The sequence below is a fragment of the Squalius cephalus genome (assembly GCF_949319135.1).
Source record: "Squalius cephalus genome assembly, chromosome: 18".
Taxonomy (NCBI): domain Eukaryota; kingdom Metazoa; phylum Chordata; class Actinopteri; order Cypriniformes; family Leuciscidae; genus Squalius; species Squalius cephalus.
In genome coordinates, this window is record NC_137139.1 from 15,915,544 (window position 1) to 15,938,485 (window position 22,942).

At 37.5% G+C, this 22,942-nt stretch overlaps 1 protein-coding gene across 5 annotated transcripts in view; it reads right to left on the reverse strand.

Annotated features, from left to right (window-relative positions):
- Nucleotides 1-21,562, reverse strand: part of rgs19 (regulator of G protein signaling 19) — a 40,870-nt gene extending 19,308 nt beyond the window's left edge. For 2 of the 5 annotated variants that reach the window (XM_079848688.1, XM_079848686.1), the window contains exon 1: nucleotides 21,417-21,562. In XM_079848688.1, the coding sequence (XP_079704814.1) occupies nucleotides 21,417-21,473 (57 nt within the window). In that variant the 5' untranslated portion in view covers nucleotides 21,474-21,562. Of the gene's footprint in view, nucleotides 1-8,747; nucleotides 8,835-12,140; nucleotides 12,178-21,416 lie in introns of those variants that run through there. The other 3 variants (XM_079848687.1, XM_079848689.1, XM_079848690.1) reach the window with 3 other exon arrangements.
- Between the last annotated feature and the right edge of the window lie 1,380 nt (nucleotides 21,563-22,942).

Here is a 22,942-nt window from a genome sequence, read left to right on the forward strand (position 1 = left end):
TTTAGCTATTGGCAGACCCCCATTCACCCTCCCCTCTCAAGCTTTCTTTTTCTTTGCTGGCGAGCTATTTTCTGCACTGGGGTCAATGGTGGCCAGAAATTTTGACAACACACTCCACACTTCACAAATACAGTCGAAAGCAAACAAGGTATAAATCCTCCCCCGTCCCTACATTCTCACAGCGCGTGGTGTTGTACTTCCCTCCGGAGATTCTGTCTGTATTAAACGCCTCTCCTGTTTGCTTTTTTTAGCATTGCACAATGACAGTCTCAAATGAGGTCCTGTGAACATTTGTGTTTTTTGTTTAGTCTGCGTCTTTTTTCTTTTCTTCTTTTTTTTTTAAAGGCTTGAAAGATTACACAGGGATTTAACACATATACACAACTGTGTTAAGCACCGCAGAATGAACGGCATGTTAACCATAACATGCTTCAAATGGGTAGTATTTATGGGTCTACTTAATGATTCTGCAAAATATGAAGAGACAAATGTGTGTGTGGGTCCTGAGCTGAGACAAAGTGGAAGCTCAGTCCTTTCTAATCTTGTTAACCCTCCCTCCAATCCTGTTAGGAGGGATTTTATCAAGTTTTGGCAACCCCAAATACCATCCCATTTGACCCACAGTGAGAGGGAGCAATACACATCGCAAGAAAGACAGCGAGTAGATGTGAGAGAAGAACGTATCTTCTGGGTGTCTCTTGAGATACAAATCCCAATGCAGACATCACAAAACATGTTGCAAAAATATTCCTCCTTAGGTAACTGGATGCCAATTCTTGTCAGTGGCTGTGCTAAAGCATTTTAATAAATGAACAAGCACATGGGGGCAAATGTGTTCAGTCATGTGATCCAAACAAAATTCAGTAAAACATGTATAAAAAACATAAAACATATCATCGAGAGGACCCCTGCAGAGCCTTATGACTGTGTGTTGAGGTCAACAAGTCTCTTAAAGTATTAGACAGTTTGACCAATAGAGAATCAAAGACAACGATAGCTTGTTATAAAATATGGTGCAATTAGCTAAAAACCTCATTTTATTTATATTATTTTATGAAAAATATATTCAAAAAACATTTTTGGAAATAATGATCAACTTGTACAAATTAAATAAATAGTGCTTTATGTTTCTCAGGTAAGTCTTAGAGTATTCAGGTACAGAAATTGAATTATCAATTATTATGTAAAATTACACTGCATTGTCTTCACTGTATAAATTAGATATAATTAATATTTTGTACAGCTACAAAAGTGATTTTCTCTTTGTATTTTGTTGTTTGATTAACATTAATGACACAGACGGCAGCAGGTATATTAGGCTGCTGTCACTTTAAGACCAAATGCACGGATCCAATATAATGATACGCTACGCATCCGTTTTCTTTCTCAATTGTTTACGTTCACATAAGCCATAAGTGACTGTGTTTACAAGCATTCTCACCGAGATGAGTATTTTTGACATAATTATGCGTGGATGTGTCCGTTCAAACACAAACAGATGCAGAAGAGAGCAGATTCAGTGTTTGCGTGCAGCTCAGTGTCCGTGCAAGTTCAGAATTTTGTTCTTTTTCGCCTCTTCTTAAACTCAAATGGTTTAAAATCACTTGAATGTTTAAACTGACAGCACTTTAAAACACGTGCAAATGAAAAAAAACTTTTGCTTTATGATAAAACTTTGCAATTAATTGGCGAATCACTTGCATTCTGAACCATGGTGCCTGGTCCATACGGATCAACTACGATCCCAGTGCTTGACATTGCAACCCAGTGAAAATGTATTTCTGCAGATGAGCACTAGAGAAGAGGCTAAATGTGTGAGCGAGAGACAGGACATGGTGTAAAAGTAATAGAGGCCCCTGGGAGCGCCAGTGTCACCAGGGCCCTTGTGAAGCACATGGCAGAGGGTGAAACTCAGAGAGTGAGAACCGAAATGGAGGCATGCTGGGACTTGTCTCTCTGGGTGGCGTTGCTCTGGTGCTGAAGGGCTGAATAAAGCTCTGCTGTTCATGCCCGGGGGCTTAAATCAATTAAGAGTTCATTTGAGAATTAATCTGTGTGATTATTCCCTCATAATATCAAACACAGATCAGCGCTAGAGGACCGAGTCAGAGAGAGAGAGAGGCTTGTTCAAATAACGGCAGGCACTGTGCCCATGATTACACAACAGCAAAAGAGAAAAGTTGGGATCGCGGTCCCATCACTGGGCGGAAAGGTTTTTTTTTTTTAATGCAGTCGATTCAATGTAACAAATGTTTTTTTCTTTAATTACAAATTGTCATTGTCACAACCAGACATGAGCCATAATTAAGAACGTCTGTAATGGCTTTGAACGAACCGTTGGCGTTGAGTCTGATTTAATGATGTTGAGGCTCTTTTTAGTCTTTTGGACAGATTCCTTAAGAGGAACCAGTTCATAAAACTAATTTGTTTGCATTGTGTCTCGTTGTAAGGGGGAGGGGAAGTTCAAATTAGTTGATTAAAGATAATGAGGGCAAATGGATTCTAAAAAAATAATGATGTGTGCATGGATAAATCATTTATGATAAACATTGCAATATATATATATATATATATATATATATATATATATATATATATAATATATATATATATGTATGTATATATGTTGAGTTTTCGAATGAATGATGCTCAGCAGTTTGCACTAAAATGTGCAATGCTGGCATGATTCCACAGACAGGCAGAGACGTGTAGTTTACATACAAAACAAGTGAAAACAAACACACTCCGATATTTGAGACTGGAATTTCACTTTGACATAAAAGCGGTACTCTTAAAAGCGGTGCCTGCCCTTATGGTGTGAGTCATCCCTGCCGCACCTTACGGGGGAATTTGGTGTCCAGTACAAAGGAGGTCAAAGGTTAAAGGTACGAGGGCAAACATCAGACAGCTATAGACCTTATGCGCCAGAGAAACAAGTGAGCAGCAATCTTTAGAATATTGTCTTTGAACTTCCGTTTTTTTTTTTGGTCGCACTGTGTATGTCTATGGCATCGCTGTCGAGGAGTAATTAGCTGGTGAAGTGGATTTACTTATTGTAGAGTTAACGAAAGTTAGCACGAGCATTGTAATGTTTAAAGCTGGTGTCTTAACAAATGTAAATAGACCGGGAAGATTTTAAAACAGCCATTTCATTCATAAATACATAAGATCGCTGTGGAAATACAAACCGGAAGACAAAAGACAATGAGCGCAGCGCTGAAAAGGGGCGGGGCTACATAAGGTCTATTCCACTGGTGCAAAATGCTTTGAAATTAATTGCAATCAATGTGATGAGGAATTTCCTCTTAGTCTATGTTCTTTAATGGAGAGGAAATTCACCCCCCCCCCCCCCCCCCCCCCCAAAAAAAAATTGCCTAGTTAGATCAAACTTATATAAATATATTACTAGTATGAATAAGTCTAAAAATAGGTTCTGTCCAGCAATGTTTAATGCTCATGAATGCAACGCCGGGCAGAATGAATACTCAAAGCTCCAACCAAAACAAAAGAAGAAGAAAAAAAACAACACAAGACAACAAAAGAACACAAAACAAGACAACAAAAAAAACACAACACAAAACAAGACAAAACAGAAAAAAAGACAAAACAAACCAAAACAAAAGACAAAAAAAAAAAAAAAAAATAAACGAAAGAAGACATAAAGACAACAACCCAAGACAAAACAAAAAACAACCCAAGACAAGAAAAAACAAAAAAAACAACACAAGGCAATACAAGACAAAAAAACAAAACAAAAAAAGACAAAAAACAACAACACAAGACAGGACAAGACCAAAAAACACAATACAAGACAAAAAAACAACACAAATTAAGACAAACAAAAACACACACGACAAGACAAGACAAAAAAACAACACAAGACAAAACAAAAACATCACAACACAAGACAGGACAAGACAAAAAAACAACAACAAAAAAAAACAACAACAAAAAACCCAAGACAAGACAAGAAACAACAAAACACAAGACTAAACAAAAAACAACAGAGGACAAGACAAAAAAAACAAAAACAAAAATAACAACACAAGACAAGACAAAAACAAAAAAAAACAACAACAAAAAACCCAAGACAAGACAAGAAACAACAAAACACAAGACTAAACAAAAAACAACAGAGGACAAGACAAAATAAAAAAACACAACACAAAACACACTGCAGAAAATTTCACAGAAGAGAAGAGCATTTGCTAACTCTGGTCTTGTTCTAACAGGCTCTGAAACTCAAGCTCCCAGTGAAACAAAGAGAACGAGTTTTCAGATCTTCACACACACTAACCTACGCCAGCATAAAGATTTGTGAGCTAAGAGTGCATTAACATTCTCCCTTAAATCATCAACTCACCCTGGAAAAGCCAAAAACCTTGTGTGAAATAACAGCCACATAGTATTATAACACTAATAGTTTATTTGGCCAATAGATATTTTTAATACTGTCAGGATTTGTAGTTTGATGTCCATGTAAGGAGATCCCACTGTAAATTTCGGCTCATTTCGTACAGTCACACGGGAAACGAAGACCTCAACTATGAAAACTATCATGAGCACCCTAAGGCTTTGTACATTGTACTTGATCATGGATTAAACTATTAAATGCTTATTTCAATATTAATAAATTAAATTTTGTTAAATATTTCTGGGCACTTTGTAAATTCTTTGCTGTCCAGTACTAAAAACATTAATCCACTCCAGGGTTCACACATTTGCAATGTGAAATACTGTACAACCCAGTGTTACGTTTACTGTTTACCGTGACATTGTGCTAACAGTTTCAAGTGTAAAGAGTACAGATAAAGGAACAGGAGAGGAAAGGAAGTGTTGTAACTCTTCAGATGTTGTAAGTGGCACACGGCGCTTGAAATCTAATGAGTCAGCCGCAACCTCTTCCTCTTTCTAGACGCTCACCTCTCACCAGATCAAACCAGATGTCCTGACAAACAATGAGTCCACAACACCACATCTAAAGCTAACATCCGTGCACAACTCCAAATACCCTCTTTATCATTGAGCACACATCTCAGCACAACACAGCTCAACGAGTTCAGTTAGCTAATTCATCTAACACATCTTATTTATTACACAGCAGCGTGAAGATGCAGATTTGGTCATTTCAGCATATACACAGAAACAAAATTGGTGTAGGATTTACTTGAAACCACTTTCACACAAAAATGCTGGTAAATTTCAGAAATATAAACAGAAACGACAAGTAACAATGAATTAAAAGTTCAATTTGTAGTAGAAAGATATAGCATGTTCTTGTCAAATGTAATAATCTGTTATATTTACAACTTCGAAAAATCATTTTTACAGTGTAATTTACTTATATTAGCCTATATTATATTATATTCAATATTATGTTCAAACATTCGGAAAGAAAGTTTATTATTATTCTCTAAGGCTGCATTCATTTGATCAAAAACATAGTAATTTTCAGAAATATTATTACAATTTAAAATAACTGCTTTCTATTTGAATATATTTTAAAAAGTAATTTATTCCCGTGATGGAAAAGCTGCATTTTCAGTCTTCAGTGTCACATGATCCTTCAGAAATCATTCTAATCTGCTGATCTGATGCTCAAGACACATTTATTATTATTATCAATGCTTAATATTTTTGTGGAAACCGTGATTTTTTTCAGGATTATTCGATAAGTTCATAAGAGCAACATTTATTTGAAATATAAATATTTTGTAAACTTATAAGTGTGTATATATATATATTTTTTTTTTATATATATATATTTATTATATTTATGATATATATTTATTCATATATATCATAAGCATGTCAGAATAGTTTTATTTGATCTGAAAAAAAAGTTTGAAAAACTTTCCACAATTTACATGACGAGAAGCTGAGGTTTCTGTCATGCCAGTGTTTGCTAATAACATTGACACATGACACTTGAGTGACTTCTGAGCGAACACGTGCCACATCAAGAGCTGGCATTAAAAAGCAGAAGCATCCCGTGCCCGTGGTCACAGCCAGCCTCACAAAGCAGTTTCCTCTGAGAGTCAATACACCAGCTCCTATCCTGCAGCTTATGGGGGAGCAAAAGGTCACGACCTCTGGAGATAACAGGGGCATATGTGAACTGTAACTGTTACAGTCCAAACTAGTGATTGAATACAGAAAATGATCTTATTAGGTTAGGAAGACTAAAGGGGCCTTTCCCGGATCCACCAATTTTGAACAAGACTGACAGTGTTTCAACTTCCTGCTGGGAGTTGGGAAACAGTGGCCACGTTGGCCTCTTTTCCCATTAATAGTGCATGAACTCCTCACATGCCATCCCATGATCATCAGTACACTGTGTGATTCTAGTCATCATTAACTGTACTAGTCCTGAAGCTTCAGGATGTCTTTTTACGGTGCTTATATATAGGATCAACATGTGAAGAGAATTGAATTCAATTTAGCCAGTGGCAATGTTGCAACCGCTCCACATTTAACAGGTAAAAACAAAACAAAACAAAACAAGGACTTAAGATGTACAAAAGAAGCATTAGTGGTCTACGAAAGTAAGAGTTTCAAATAAGAGGGAGCTGCCTCAAAGAACCAATGAGAAAAGGAAGTGGTTTTACTGAAGAGCAACCGCAGCAGAGCAGCGGCCCACCAGGAACTGGCTACGCTTTGGTCTTAAATCACTGCAAACACACATAACAGCCCTTTAAAGCAACACAGAGCCGCACTTGTAACTTCTATTCCACTCGGTCACATGACTAAACTATCACTGTTTGTTTAGAGGTTACAGCATGAGCCTGAGCAGAAACACTCACACTGCAACTCAACAAATCAACTCAAACAACTCAACTGTTGGGTGCTTACCCAACAATCAACTGGGCAAATTGGGTGACATCAATTCACTTTTCAAAATCCAACCAAATTTAAGAAGTTTTACAGTATCTTCAGCGGTTAGCCACTAACATGCGCATTACTGCTTTTATTTATTTGTTATTTGTTATCTGTTATCATATTATTTTAATTTCTTTATCAGAATTTTAAACACATACTGGTTTGTAGCACAAATAGTTTTACCGTTCACTGCACTTTGATATTCTTCAACTTATTTACCTTTAGTGGCTAATCAATCAGAAATCTCACACATCACAAGAAAATAGCTAACTTCCTGCGTTTTGCAAAATAAGGTGGATACTGTACTGCACAATATGCATTCTGTTGCAAACACAGCCCATGTTTCTGCAACGTTCATGCATGATCACTACTGCATGAATCAATCCTTGTTGGACTGAAAGCCTGAGCTTTCTGGAAACCAGCCCAGATCCACTATAGGCTGCACCACCTCCATCCCTTATAAAAAAGACATGGCCGCTTGTTTTCTAAAAGGAGTATCAAAACCAACAGGCTTGAGAGCACTAGCACAGAGAACCCCCAACCTGGCATCAAGCGTGAGAAACTCAGAGATCTCCTGAGGGCAAGAAACTTAACCCAGGAGAGGGGGAGGGAGAGAGAGAATGTTTGCTTTATATTCAAATATGTGAGCCAAACTTTAGTCTATGGAGTTGGGAGGTGCTCTGCAGAAAGACATGCAACTAAATAAACTGGAGATATGAGTAAGCTGCTCTGTGCTATTACAGACGAGAGGAAAACTCCCTTACACACACACACACACATAGAATGAATGTCTGTCTGCTTGTCTGTTTTTAGATCTAAATCTTGCTTTCCTCTAACTTTATCCAGATGCCATGGCGGACTGGCCATGAATCATGTGACTTATCACTCCCTCCCTCTTCTTCAGACTTCTCCTTTCTGTCTCTCTTGCTGTCTTCCTAGCTTCCCTGCAGTCTTTAATGAACATCTCTGGATCTCTTGTTTTCCATCCATCTCTGCTGTTCTGTGAGCTTTGATGGACCGAAACTAGCCAGGGCGGAAGCGTGAGTGTGTGTGTGCAGGCTTTTGAGGGGTGACACCTTTCTAAAAATACCAGAAATGTAGTGAAACATCTGAAACAACAGATACTGGCTTAATAAAAATGTCAAAGAATGATTTGTGGGACATAGTAATTATAATTAGCTTAAATTAGGCTCATCTAAAAAATAAAAAAAAATAAAAAACGTTTATGGGAGGTTTTTATAAATTGGTGTGTTTGTGTGTGTGGAACAGGGAAAGGACAGGAGACAAGAGGTGGAAAAAAGGAGAGGAGAACAGAGCAGAGGAGACCAGATGAGATGTGAGGAGAAAAGAGGAGACTCAAGGAGAGGAGAGCAGACCGGGAGAGACTTCACATGCTGTAAAGTCAAAAAAATTCCAGCAACGACCAGAATAATTCTCTCAAGTATCAAACACAAAAAGCATCGTCAGTGAAGAAAAGAAAACACACATCATGATATATGGGTATAACCAGGACCAGGACCGGAGTTCACATTTTCTGGAACACAAAAGAACTGACTTCTATTGCATGTTCTCAAAATATCTTCTTTTCTGTTCCGACATATGGGTAAATGTTGACAATAAATGGTGACAGAATGTTCATTTTTGGGTGAACTAACCCTTCAACAAAAAGGGAACTTTGTGAATAATGGAGTTTCTAATTCCATTTCCGCCTGGTCCTGGATACAACAAACAATATCCATCAGTATCGATCAGGACATCACTTGAAGAAACCAAAATGAACAAACCACTCTTCATTCCATTAATACGCAAATAAACCACCACAAAAACACCCCAAACACAAACAGCAATGAGAGAAAAGGGCCAGTTACCAGAATGTCCATCATGGCTTGGCGGAGGGCAGCCTACTAGTCTTAAAATCCTCAATGATGTTAAATGCCTGGACACATGCATGTCATCCCCCCGCAGGCCGCGGACCTCTCCTTCACACGCAAACACATATAGCACAGGCCGGAATGCACAGGAACACACAACAGTAAGACACAGACACACACAAATAGGGAGAGAGAATGGTGAGGGAGAAAAAGAGAGAAAGACTTTATATTAGTCACATCAAGCAAATGCTCACAATTAAATCTATGACTTTGTGTTTTACGAAGTAAGCTAATTTAGTCAGGCATGTTCATTTTAATTGTCTACTGAAATGAGCATATGGTGGCAGAAACGTTAGGTTTTTAAATAATATTGTTAAGGGAGAGATTAAAATGAAAACATCTGCAAACAAATTCACCATTGTATGAGATTTAACAGAGAAAATGACACATCCATCCTTCTGCTCGTCCATGTCCATTCCCACATTTACACTACTGTTCAAAAGATTGGGGTCGGCAAGATTTGTTAATGTTTTTGAGAGAAGTCTCTCTTGATAAAATACAGTAAAACAGTTTTAACAGCATTAAACTATCTGTTTATTTGATTTTTAAAAAATGTATAACTTCTATATGAATATGTTACAAAAGCATAATTTATTCCTGTGATGCAAAGCAAAATGTTCAGCATCATTACTTAAGTCTTCAGTGTCACATGATCCTTCAGAAATCATCCTAATATGATGATTTGCTGCACAAGAATTATTATTATTTTTTTTTTTAGCAATGTTGAAATCAGTTGTAATGCTTAATATTTCTCTGGAAACCATAATACATTTTTCAGGATTCTTGGAAGAATAGAAAACATTTACTGTAAATGGTTACAGTACTTTAATTAAACTTTAATTATCTACTTACTTTAATTAAATGCATCCTTGCTGAATAAAAGCATTACAAAAATCTTACAGACTTTTAATTGTTTTAATTTTAATTGTTAGGATTAGTCTGTATTTAATTTATACAATGAAGACTAATCAGTGTTATTTTACATTGGATTAATTTAATCAATTTCTCTAGCATTTCTGTACCTGAACGCTACTGTTAGACCTACCTGAAAAACTTAAAGCACTGCTTATGTCATTTATATCTTCTCGTATATCTTGTCATTTATATTCTATTGTATTTATTTGTGCTACTATTTGCAATTTGACTGCGTGACTTTTTTTTTAATCAAGCTTCCTTGTGCTATGTGTAAGCTATTGCGCAACAAAATTACCCCATTGTAAAAACAAAAAAAAACAACGAGTAAGCAAACATTTAGCTGATAAATGTAATAATAATAATAATAATAATAAAAAGCATGTCTAAAAAAAAATCCCTCCCCCACAAGAGTCACCTAAGGGGGGAATTTCCCCCCAAACCCCATTTTCCAAAACAAAATTCAGGCCCTGCCAGTGAATGTTTATAGTTTTTTTAGTGTAGGTATTTAGTTTAGTATAGTTTATATAGACATTTAGATCAAAATTAAATGTCTTCGATACATTTTGGCTTTAATAAGATTTCCCCAATAAATAGGCAAATAAACCTGATGTCCTCCTCCATCCTATTCTTTCCAACAAAGTACCTGAACGCGACATAATCACGAATTCAGAAGTGGGAAGTAAGACATTTCCGACAGCAGGTGAAGGCAGCGTGTCTTGACCCCACCCTCATTGTTATCTGATTATCAGTTCATTTGCCCCACCTGCTCTCCCTCTCCACCCTCCTTATTTCCTTCCCTATTTATTCTCTGTTTGCTCTTTCTTGTGCCAGATTGTGATCATGTCTTCGCTGTTGTATCAAGCCTTGCCTTACCATTGGACAGTGTTTCCCATATGGGGTAATTTTTGATTGTTTGTTTTCTTTTTACTAAAAAGCCCATTAAACTCTGCGACTGAGTCCTTGCCTCATCCCTCAACCACTTCTGACAGTTCATCTCATCGTCACAGGTTATTTAGCTTATGTATCTTAATTTGACATGAATGGATAAAAGGGCTCTGAGTGTTCTTGCATCTTCTGACCAGTGAATGTCAATTATTTACCATAATTATATTAACTAAACACATTTCCATGACCTTTCAATCACCTTTTTATGATTTAATTAATTTCCATGACTTTTCCAGGCCTGTAAATTACACTTTTGAAATTCTCTGGTATTTCCAATTTTCCAGGGCCAATATGAACCCTGGGAATGAAGTACAGTCTGTTCAATCGGTTGTATCTTAATGTCACAGGTCAGGTCTGTTTTTCACAACCAACATTTCTTGGAGTTTCTCTTCCACTGAACTTCATTTGCAAAATGTGTTTTCAATGTTTTGTAGGCTAAACTATTTACATCAGCCTATTCACATTAAATCAAATGTGGCGCATACTAATCTAATCCATAATGTACAGAAAATCACACAAATGACATCAAAAATCCAAGTCTAATACCTTTTGAGAACTCTGTCTTAACCAAAATCAAACTTTACTAAATCACCACATAAAGCTTATGACCTGCCGTCTGACGTTATAAAAATCTACCAAGAATCACCCACAAATCATGAAAAAATCAGCCCCAGATGTTCAGCCAGCTGCCAAGATCCTGTGCCACTCTCAGATGCACACAGATGTGAGCTAAGAAGGTCAGTGAGTTCATAACCCAGTGAGAAACTGGCATGCGATCCCAAATAGGACCAAATATGAAACCGCTCTGCTTTTATTAATACGTATTACCATATTTAATTAATATTAATGCCACTAATACTACTACTTCCACAAACACTACTGTTTATGCCATCTAAGAAGGACAAATGTAATCTCACTGCCCTTAATATACCAATATGCGTATTAAAACTATGAACTTTTAATAGAACTATAGATCAGGTCGACTGATACTTACATGGCTCCAGGTTTTAGGGGTTAGATAATATCTCTGGACTGTCAGCTAACCTCCACTAGATTTTCCGGAGAGGGGTTTGTGACTACGCAGGGAACTAAAGGCACTGCTGAGTCTGCTATGGCCACAATCTCCTACTTCCCTTTTAACTCTGTGAAGGAGAGAGGAGGAAGGGGAGCTACACATGAAAAGAGGAAACGTTCAACAGAAGACTGGGGAAGAAAAGCGGACATTGGCGAGGACATGCGTAAGAAAAAAACAGAGATGGAAGGCAAAAACATAAGCGCTAAAAGTATGAGGGAGGGTGTGGACTCTGTTAGCCAGCCTCTCTACGGACAAAATGTGATATTTTAGTGATGTATGTGTCATGAAATGGCATTTGGACACTTGAAAAATGACCAAACTAAACTGGTTTTCCATAGCAAAGAGTTAAAAGAACTGTTTGACCCAAAATTAATATTCTGTCATCATTTACTCACCCGCATGTTGTTCCAAACCTGTATGACTTTCGTTCCTCTGTGGAATATAAAAGAAGATATTTTGAAGACAGTGCTGGTTGCTCTTTTCAATGCAGTTACATAGAATAGCTTTCAATTTTCAAAAACAACACAAAAGCACCGTTAAAGTTTCGTAACAGTTGTTTATATTAATCTAAGTCTACATGTAAAAGATTTGCGAGAGGAACAGACTAAAATGATCATTATTTGAGGTAATTAAGATTATAATCTCCCCCACAGAGGGCTGTTAACTTGAGTCAATTTGTAAATGAATCACTTAGACTTATTTTGTGAACCAAACCAACTGATTCAATGAAATTATCTGTTTAAAATGAACGGCTGGTTCATGAATCAGATGTTACAATTCACATGAATGCGCTAAGAAAAACGGAGTGAGCTTTTCATTGAATAATGGCTTAAAATTTGAGTCTATTTCCTTCTCAAAGGTCCTTCAAAAAAAGTCATCATTTGACTTCAGAACACTTGAAATATTTGTATTAACCACTTTATGGCACTTTTATGGAGTTTTTGACCTTTTTTTCTGAAGCTTGAAAGCTGCATGGAAAATAGCTTCCAGTATGAAGTCATATAGTTTTAGAAAGACATGAGGTGGGTGAGTAAATATTTTGCGAGACATGATGGATTGGAATGGAGAATGTGATAGCCATTTAAAATGAGTGTAAAGAGAGAAATAGAAACAGGAAGTATAAGAAAAGTGACAGAGAAGAGTGTGAAAGAGTGTGATTGTGAAAGAGAGAAGACAAGAGGAAAGTAGAGTGTGAAAGAAAGAGAGAGAAATGACTCGAGCTTCATCCTTAAACTCAGTTTTTTCTTACAGCGACACCAGGCTAATGCTGGGAACTTGCACTCCAAACTTTTCCTCGGACCAACACATGAAAACTGACAAAACAACAATGGCGCAATGAACTCAAGTTGTTTACACTTGAATTCTTCGGCTTTCAACTGTTGGGGTCGTGACCCCAAAATTTGTCAGGGTTACGGACAGCAGGGATATAAACAATGCTAAATGCAAATAGTAAAGTGCTACAAAATCATGCATAGTTAGATACAGCACAATAAATAGGCCTATGCTTGTTGTCACAACTCAATTGTATTTTGCCGCATATTCATCTTTCATTTGCTAGAGTCAAAAGATGCCATGACCTCATCTTTGAAAACCATGAACAAAAGTACTTTGTCAGGGATGGGTCCTGATTCAACTCCTCACTGAAAGACCATAAAACTATTTATCAAGTTTTACTCCAGCATATGATGTGAAAACAATGCCTATCGAAATGATTTTGACAAGCAAGGCGTTCATGTCGGGGCTTGGGTTTTCCGAGCAATGACAACAGGATTGTGTTTCATCATAAAACAAGCAGTATCATGAAAAACATTTTTGGTCTTTCCTGGACAGCATTTGTCCCTTTATCAACTAACAACCCAATCCTTCCCTTTTCAACCATTTTATCTTTATTGACAATATAATCACATATCATTTAACTGACACTTTTATTCAAATAAACTACATATTACATAGACAGTCTTCCTATAGAAGCCAAAAGTGATTAGTGTGCAATTTGAACCTAGAACACTTCATTCACAAAGTTCAACACATCAGAAGAGTCATTTATTGAATTTAGTATAAAAAGACATGTTTACTGTCTGTTTATCTAGTACACAAAGAAATGCAAAAAGAAAAAAAGAAATGTTTAGGTCATGACAGCACTACAAAGATTTTCATCTAATCAAATGTTCTCAAGGATGAGAATGTTCTGCCCCCTAATACCACCTCCAAAATAATGAGTGAATGAATGAATGAATGAATGAATGAATGAATGAATCAATGAATTAATCCCATATAGCAACAACAACTCACAGAAGCTAGACGTTTAACTTTAGCTTACAATACACAATGTAAAAATGCCACCTTTGCAATTTGCAATGGCGAAACACTTTTTGTTTTAAAAGGAGCTGTGTTTGCTAAGCAGTGTTCTGGTTGAATTAGTGCTTCAGAGAGGACGACTAGCCCCTTATGAACCCTGCACAACCCTGAAGGCCCTGAATAAGGGAATCATTTATTCAGGATTCTGCTCCAGTGACTGGTCACATTGCTTTTCTATTTTCTCTGGTTTTGTTCATTCAGTAACTGTTGTTGAATAATGACTATACAGCAGACAGAATGAGTTTTTTTTTTCTTTTTTTTTTTTTTCTTGCAGTAGGATGTGGTTTCAGATATCTTATCTGCAAACCATACTGACGGAACTCATCATTTTTTACAAAAATATGTAAATGCAAAAACAATGCAAAAACTTGCCAGACCATGATTTCCTGTCTACTTTACACACTCTTATAAAAAGTGACAGAAACACTACCCCCCTGAAAAAGAACAGCGTAACAATCTCATAAAAAGTATAGCCTAGTGGCTTTTACTCCATATCTATAAACTTTGAAGTTAATACAAATAATTAACGTTTAGTGCAGTGTTTCCTGCATCACTTTTGAATTTGAATGTGGTAAAATACAGGGCTGTACGTTAACTTTTTTTGAACATAGCACTGGTGCTACAGATGTTGAAAGTTTTGTCGCACAGGCCACACCTTTTCTGAAAACAACCATAACTCATGCATGCTATACAGTATGTACTCTATGCTAATTATGTTATCATTCACATCAATAACCTTTCGTTTAGGGGTGGGCGATGTGACCAAAATATTTTTTTTTTTTTCTTACAGTGTATTTAGTTATATTGTTTTATCATTATTGTTTTTGAAATTATGGACCAAACTAAATTAAATTACTATGAATAGAAATCTCATAAAATTATGAGTAACAAAGAGCCCATTTTTCTTGTGCATATATGGTATGTTAGCAAGATAATTATTACCTGTGCTATATATTGCACTAATATACTTTAATATATTTACATAATATATCTTTATTCCTGTACAGGCTATCTCTGTTTATAAAAAATAAATACACATATTTTTTATCAAACAGCCTCAATACAAGTATCCACGTCCCTCCAAAACAACCTTTCAATCTTTCAGAGCATGCTTGACATAAAATCCAAAACTAAATTTGAAGTTTGACAATTTGATCTGACATTAACTAGGCTACTTCTCACCACTACTTTCTGTTGGTTTAGAGGATTTTTATCTCCAAACATCCCCCTATCGTTTCAGAAAGTAAAATGACGAGTATGTCAACAGTAAACACATCTGAGGTGTAAGTCAGCGGTGCTAGATGAAAATAAAAACAAGGCTTGAGTCAGTGTGTCTGTGAGTATTAAAGTCTTTTTCGCAGCTTATTGTGCTTTTTCTTATTCACTCATGTTTCTTTATCACTCTAATACGTCAATCCATTTTAAGCAGTAGCTACTTTGCTGTGTGAATAGGTCTATATTTACATAATGCCATATCATGCACGAATGAAATCATCAAGAAATCTGCAGCGCATGAGAGAGAAAAAAGTTTGTCTTTAGGGAGTGGAAGTGCAACGGATCATGGTTCAGATCATATTACGTTTTTTTGAGTCACGGATCGGTTCAGCAAAAGTTCAAACATTATTAAAGACAAGTGAACAGTCAGTAAAGAAATAAGAACAAATACACTAATTACAAGCATAGATAAATACAATATAACAAAGTTACGAATAAAGTAAGGTCTAACAGTAGTATTTAGGTACAGAAATGTAATAATTAAATGTAAAATAACACTACATAGTGTTCACTGTATAAATTAAATATAGTGTAATCTTTGTTAAAGCTGTCTTTTGTTGATTAACATTAATGACATAAACAGCAGGTATTTATTAGGCTGCTGTCACTTTAAGAGCTAATGCACGGATCCAACACATTTACACATTTCTTTCTCAACTGTTTAAGTTCACTTAAGACATAAGTGACATTTTGACATATTTTTTGGTGTATGTGTCTGTTCAAGCACAAGAACATGCAAAAGAGGAATCAATTCGGTTTTTGCATGCTATCTGAAACGTGCATCTCTGTGTGTGCGCGGCTGTGTGCAAAGATAACAGCGCGCGAGTACCGAGTTCTCTTTCGCCTCCTGTGCTTGAATGGTTTACAATTGCTTGAATGTGTAAATTGGCAAGGAAAAAAAACATGCAAATGATTAACTTTCACTTTATGATGGTTCAAATTTGCAATTAATCTGACACATGCGTTCCGAACATTGGGGCCTGGTCCGTACGGATCACGGATCTGTTACACCCCTACAACAAAATCTCACTTCACACAAACTGCTTACAGAAACTGTCGCATGCGTTCTACAGTGGCGAATTTATTCATCGCACAGACATAGGCTATATATCGCACTGTACAGCCCTGAATGTACTGTGAAATATGTCAGGAAAATTAATCTTTCTATTCAGTTGTTTTTCGGGCTGCACACAATAAACATAAAACACGACCAGAGTAGTCCGATTCATCAACAAATGACACTTATGAACAGATTCTTTTAAAGCAACACTAAGGAACTTTTCCTCTTCGGTCCCCCTACAGGTTGGAAGCGGAATTGTCCATTATTACTGTCGTAATATTTACTGTCGTAAATAATTTTGCCTACTGTCGCACGAACTGGACTATAGACAGATATTTTCTTCAGTATTGTGACATACATTCGAGTGTAACAGATTATCGGAAAAGAAAAAATGTAGGGTGGGGACTTAGTTTAGTTTAGCATCTCAGTTTAGCATCAATGCATCAGTTGTTCTGCATCCGTCACCAGAGAGAAGTCTGTCGTTTCACTGATGAGTAATAACGTTTTAATTAAACATTACGATGTTAAAAAAATATATATTAAAAAATGTAACTTGTATTGTTCGCAATGAAATCTATAATATGCATTTAGAAAATAGTGTGAATTTTTATTTCAGGCCAACTTTAATTAATCATAAAAAATGACTTAAGGCTAAAGTATACTTCACTTTTTACGCATACGCAAGGGTTAGCTAGCGTACAGTGCGCGTGATGCGAATTTCGTCAATTTTCTGTACGCGCACCACCATATTTTTGTAACCGGTCACACATGCGTTTTTCTCTTTTTTTTTCCAGTAATTCACAAGTTCACACTTATGTCAAATTAAACAGAGTAAAGATTGTGCGTATTTGGCGTGCTCTCCGGGTGGGAGAGCTCCGAGCTCAGAATTTTTTGCCCGAACCCATAGTACTCCCCCCGGTTGTTGTAAGAGTAGTTAGGACTAGAAGTGAGGAGATGGGGTGGTGGAGGGATGTTGTTAAACTGTCGACAAACAGAGGTAAGTCAGCTGTACATATACCTCTTAATTTGTTGATAGGGTTGATTAACCGAATGTGCTCCACTCGTGTTTAATTAGCTTTGATTATCTGAATGCGCTCCACAGGTGTTTAATTAGGTTTAATTATCTGAAAACGCGCTCCTCCCAAACTTTGTTAATAAAAAATCATTTAGTTTATCCACAAGGTGGCAACCGTGCCCTGGGGGCGTCGATTCACAAGGTAGTCGAAGAAAAACTACATAAACAGAACAGACCGGAACGCATTCAAGCTACAGCGAAAATGAAGGCCTACATAGACGAGAGATTGTGCGAAGAGGTTAGGAAGTACCCTCATTTGTACAACTCTAGCATGAAAGAATACAAAGATATTTACATGGGTTGCAACTCGTGGCGAGAGATTGCTCAAAACTGTGTATGCGTCGAACGCCTGTGTACATACGAGTCAATACGCTGATTTCACGCAGCCGCCATTTTGAAATCGAAAGTGAGGCTCCGGTGGGAAAAACCCCGGAAGTAAAGATAAACAACAATGCCTTTGGACTACCAACCTGAAGCTGCTGCCGCGATTTACACTATTGGATGTTAATATCCAATATAGGATATGTATATAGTTCATTCCTGCTTCTTTTTTTACTTTCTGAATTATATAAAAAAAATATTTTATTTATAAATGAATTTCACTGTATATAGTCTAAAGTATAAAAGAAATGTATGTACAGTTTTAGAATTGACACAACATCATTAATCACAACAATACGCCATCGCATTCACAACTCTCCTGTGATTAAAGGCGACACTTCCGGTTTTCTTCCCACCGGAGCCTCGCTTTCGATTTCAAAATAACGGCTGCGTGAAATCAGCGTATGAAGTATACTTTGCAAGGCTGTGCGAGTGTGCGCTCGACTGTGCACGTACTGTAGCATAAAAAAAAGAAGTATACTTTCTGCTTTAGGAACCCAGAGGTTACCAGTTTGAATCGAATCCTTCATTGAATGAACTTACTGAAATTACATTGAGATAAATCTTTGTTCAATATGTAGATAATTTAATAAAAAATAAAACATTTATATATTAAAGGGGTAAGGGGCCTCCTCTGTTGAAGAAATAATAATTCTATAGAGGAAACTGGCTTTGCGTTTTAAACCTTTTTTTTTTTTTTATCTTTTATCTTCTGGCTTATAACGGACAAAAAAAAAAAGTTCAAAATGACTCATCCTGCACTACAGATTTTTGTCCAATCAAATACCACCTGCAACTGCCGAGTATATTGCAAATCATGGCTGTGACATAACTAAAGTCTATTGACTATTTTAAAGAGAGAGAGACAGAGACAGAGAGAGAGAGACAAAGGGCCCTATCTTGCACCCAGCGCATTTGACTTTGTACACAGATGCATGTATCATTCCTATTTTGCACCCGCGCGCAGAGGACTTTTCCCTCCACAGAAGCACGTCGGTTAACTAAGAAATACACTTGCGCTCCCCGGGGCGGTTCAGTGCAAAGAGGAGGCGTGTTCCGGCGCAAACGTTCCCTCATGCTATTTTGCAGGTTTAGAAAACAATTCCGCCACTGACTGAAAAAAAATAGTTTAAAGTCAGTGGCGTGTTGCGCATGTTATTCTATGCTATTTTAATGGCGCATACTTGGCCACAAACAATGTAGAGTGCACAACGCGCATACACTTTGATTCTCTCATCTACACAGAAGCAGCAGTTTTCATTTTTGCAAATCATAAATTATTACGATAGATAGATAGATAGTTTATTATAAAAGCATACATCTAGCTTACACATTTACTATCATTCGCCTGTTTAACCTAAGTTAATTTGGGTGCGTTTCTCCATCCCCAACGTCCCTGACGAGAACGTCGGTCTCCTCGGCTGTGAACCGCTCCTGGCGCGCGCCTGGCAAATCCGCCTTTATAATAGGAATGCGCTATTAGAACAAGCGCGCCTGCTCTTAAAGGGAATGTGAGATGTCGCTCTGATTGGTTTATTTCACGTTACGCCCAAACCACACCTATGAGTAATGTAGCTACTTCAGACCAACCCATTTTAGATTTGCGTCGGGTGCAAGAGTCATTTATCCCGCCGGTATAATAGCAACAGCGCCCAAGACCCGCCCACAAAGTTACTTGCATTTTGCGCTTGATACTTGCGTTTCAGATTGTTAAAGTAGGGCCCATAGAGAGATAATTACTTCGCGCAAACTAGCTTTTTCAATGGGAAATACATCAGCACTATAAAGAATGGGGTCCTTAAAGCACCACTAATATTAATCTCTAGTTCTTGGTTGATTTAAATTTGGTTTAGCTAGTTTTCAAGGTCTTTATCCCCTGACTGGTCATGAGCACTTTATCTTTTCTCTGGTAATATATGGTTTAATTAATGCCAAATGCACCAAAGACAATGCAAACACAATGTCCTCTGTGAATGTAAGAGTGTGACTTTAAGGAACAAATGAAGTAAGCTCACTAAACCTGAGTCCTGGTACAGCAGAGATGCTGAAGATATCAAAGCAGCTGAGCTTCGACTGGCATGCCCACGTGGAAGCTTACTTGGTGTTTCAAAGCATGTCATTCTTTTCGCTAAATATAGACCTTGTTGTTGTCACCACAAACTAAGAAGGCTACATACACTATGATGATTAGGGTGAATTCAGGTTGATTGGGACACTTTTTGCCATTGAGATGACTGGAACCAAATCAAGTCAAGTCATCTTCATTTATAATATAGCGCTTTTTACAATACAGCTTGTTTCAAAGCAGCTTTACAGTGATAACAGGAAATGAATGCAACAAAGATTGTTTTGGCAATCAACCTGAATTCACCCATTTAATTTCGTCAAGCAACAGACATGCCTGTGTGGTCAACAAATAAAAATCCAGGCTTGACGTCCTCAGGGAAACCAAAAGGTCACGTATAGACAGTCATTGATTGGACAAAAATATCTCTTAACCTCGGGAATTCTCTTTCTGACGTCAGAGCTGCGCGAGCTCTGTGTCTCCCCTCCATTTCTGCAGGGACACGCGCGAACGCGTTCAAAGCGTTGTACCGCCACGCGACACCGCGGGCCCCGCCCCCCGATCGCGACGAGAACGCGCAAACAGAATTCATTCACCCGAAGGTTTCGCGCGTGCATCGCGAACGCGCTTTACTATACGGCCAGCTAAAGGGAAAAAGATAAGAACATCTTTCGAGACGAAAAATAAACGCGGGCACGCACCAAAAAAAAAAAAAGCGTTCGGGGTTTATTCTCATTGGTTACGTAAAACATGCGGTTCATTGATAGAAATACAGACGTAGATATTATGTCAGTGACAAATGATAACCTGAGCTTTATCCTCCCCCACTTCCTAGATGTTTGAATTGAAAATATCCCCCTTCATGTAACGCAATAATCCGTGCATTAGCTTTCACTCTCCGATGAACTGAAATGCCCCAAACCAACATTGTATCAGCTCACACTGCTTTACGGATAGAGATTTAAAGCATCGGCTGTGGTGAAACCATACTGTGTTATGCAAATATTGTTTTTGTGAGGAAAATTCAAACCCGTAATGCCCGTGACACACACACACACACACACTGGGCGCACGACTACTGCATGGGGCACACAAAATACATCTTACAGCAGATGACAACTCAGTTTAGCATTCCAGCCAGATATCTATCCCATTCTGATGAAGCGAAACGGGAGACGCGAAAATAAGCGGCATTCCCTCATCGACTGCGAATAAGCGCTGTATCTATCTCGGATACATTCAACCGCTCCATTTCTAGGAAAGCTTCGTTTACACCAAGCCATAGAAGTAAGTTCCTGCCCATAAGACTGTACAAAAAACAAATGTAGAGACAGAAGGTTGGGGTTTACAGAGGACGACTCATTCTTCGGGGGGAAAAAAAACGGAAAAGGACCCACCATCCACTGGCAAACTCAACGTTTATGCTATTGAAAAACGCCAACGATGACAATACTTACAATTTTGGCATTAAAATGATCTGGAGGGCGGTAGCCGTTTCGTTTTCTGAAGCACATCCGTTTGTTTTTGCCTGTTTTGTGTGTAAAATACAGTATCTTTTTTTCCTCCAATGTTCCAGCTTGAGAATCGACACCCTTACGGAGGCAGGCTGAGGATGAATTGCGCATGCGCTGATTTAGACAGTTCTACTCAGTCGATTGACGAAAGACTTCCTCAGTAATTGTCATTTCCAGCGGAACTTTTCAAGTTGATCTGCCCATAATATTAATAATAGTAGCATACACATTGTGTTGATTAAAGTAACAAAATAGGGGGTTATAGGCTACTAAACGTTTGGGTCTTCAGTCATAGAATAATTAGGCCTTGCATTAACAGACTTTTATGTAGCCTACCTATACAATCATTTCCCTTTCATGTATTCTCTCTTATATATAAATAATAACCCAAATATTCACATAACTTCTACCCTTCTACCTTTCTTTACATGTATATAACAGTTTATTGATCACAAAGCAGACATGAGGATTTCAATTATATAGAATTTCTATTAATTGAATCATCATTGTTTCATAGATTATAATCATGTCTTCACAGAAACCTTGTAAATATCCAGCAGGGGGCGCCAAACACTAAAAAAACAAAAATCCCCCAACAGCATTCCTGCAAGATTCCTGAAGATAAAAACAAAAACAAAAAAAAAAACAATTCAATATCAAATAGATGCAACTCAACTGGCTTGACATGCAAGTTTTATTGCTTTGACTGATCTAGATTCGTTTTATTGCCAGATTCGATGTGCTTTTAATAACAGAGTGCAGTATTGTGAACCATCTGAAGCAGCGTGTCTCTCTTGCTAAAACTCAGCTGTTTGACAGTTAAAGTGTGAGCCTATAGGAAATGGCTGAGGGTTAGGAGGGGACACCTATGCGGCGACCACTTGGTGTCAGTAAAGCTCTCTGCCTCAGTGTAGGGCTGAACCCCCTCGTACACCATTAAGAAGTCCGCAGTTTGATTTACCATGATTAAACGCGTATCCCTGCTAAAAGCACCTATTTTGCAGAGCATTTAGTTAGGCACAATAAGAATGTCTTTAAAAAGCAATTCCTTTTAGGTATAATTAACGATAGTCTATGTTGTTCGAGCTATTTTCTCTCCTCACCTTGCTAGCAGCTCAGCTAATTGTGTTATCTGCTTCCTGTCATCTTCATCACCCCCGTCTTTAATTTAAGAGACATGAAACTGACCAATCTTTCTCCCTCCCTCCCCTCTAATTACAATGCTGACATTATGACTTTAAGCCATACTTAGGTTGAATTCTGACTTTGTTTACCTCTCTCTGATGCAGTAAACCTACATGTTTGCTCAGGGTGAAGACATATGTAATTCTAAAATAGCATCACACTTAAAGCACTTTGCTTTGTCATTAGCTCCCTTTCAGTCATAACGTCAGCAATCTGAAAGGTGATTAGAGGGCAGTTTTATTACTCAGACACTATACTCATGCACACCTTACAGACTCATCATC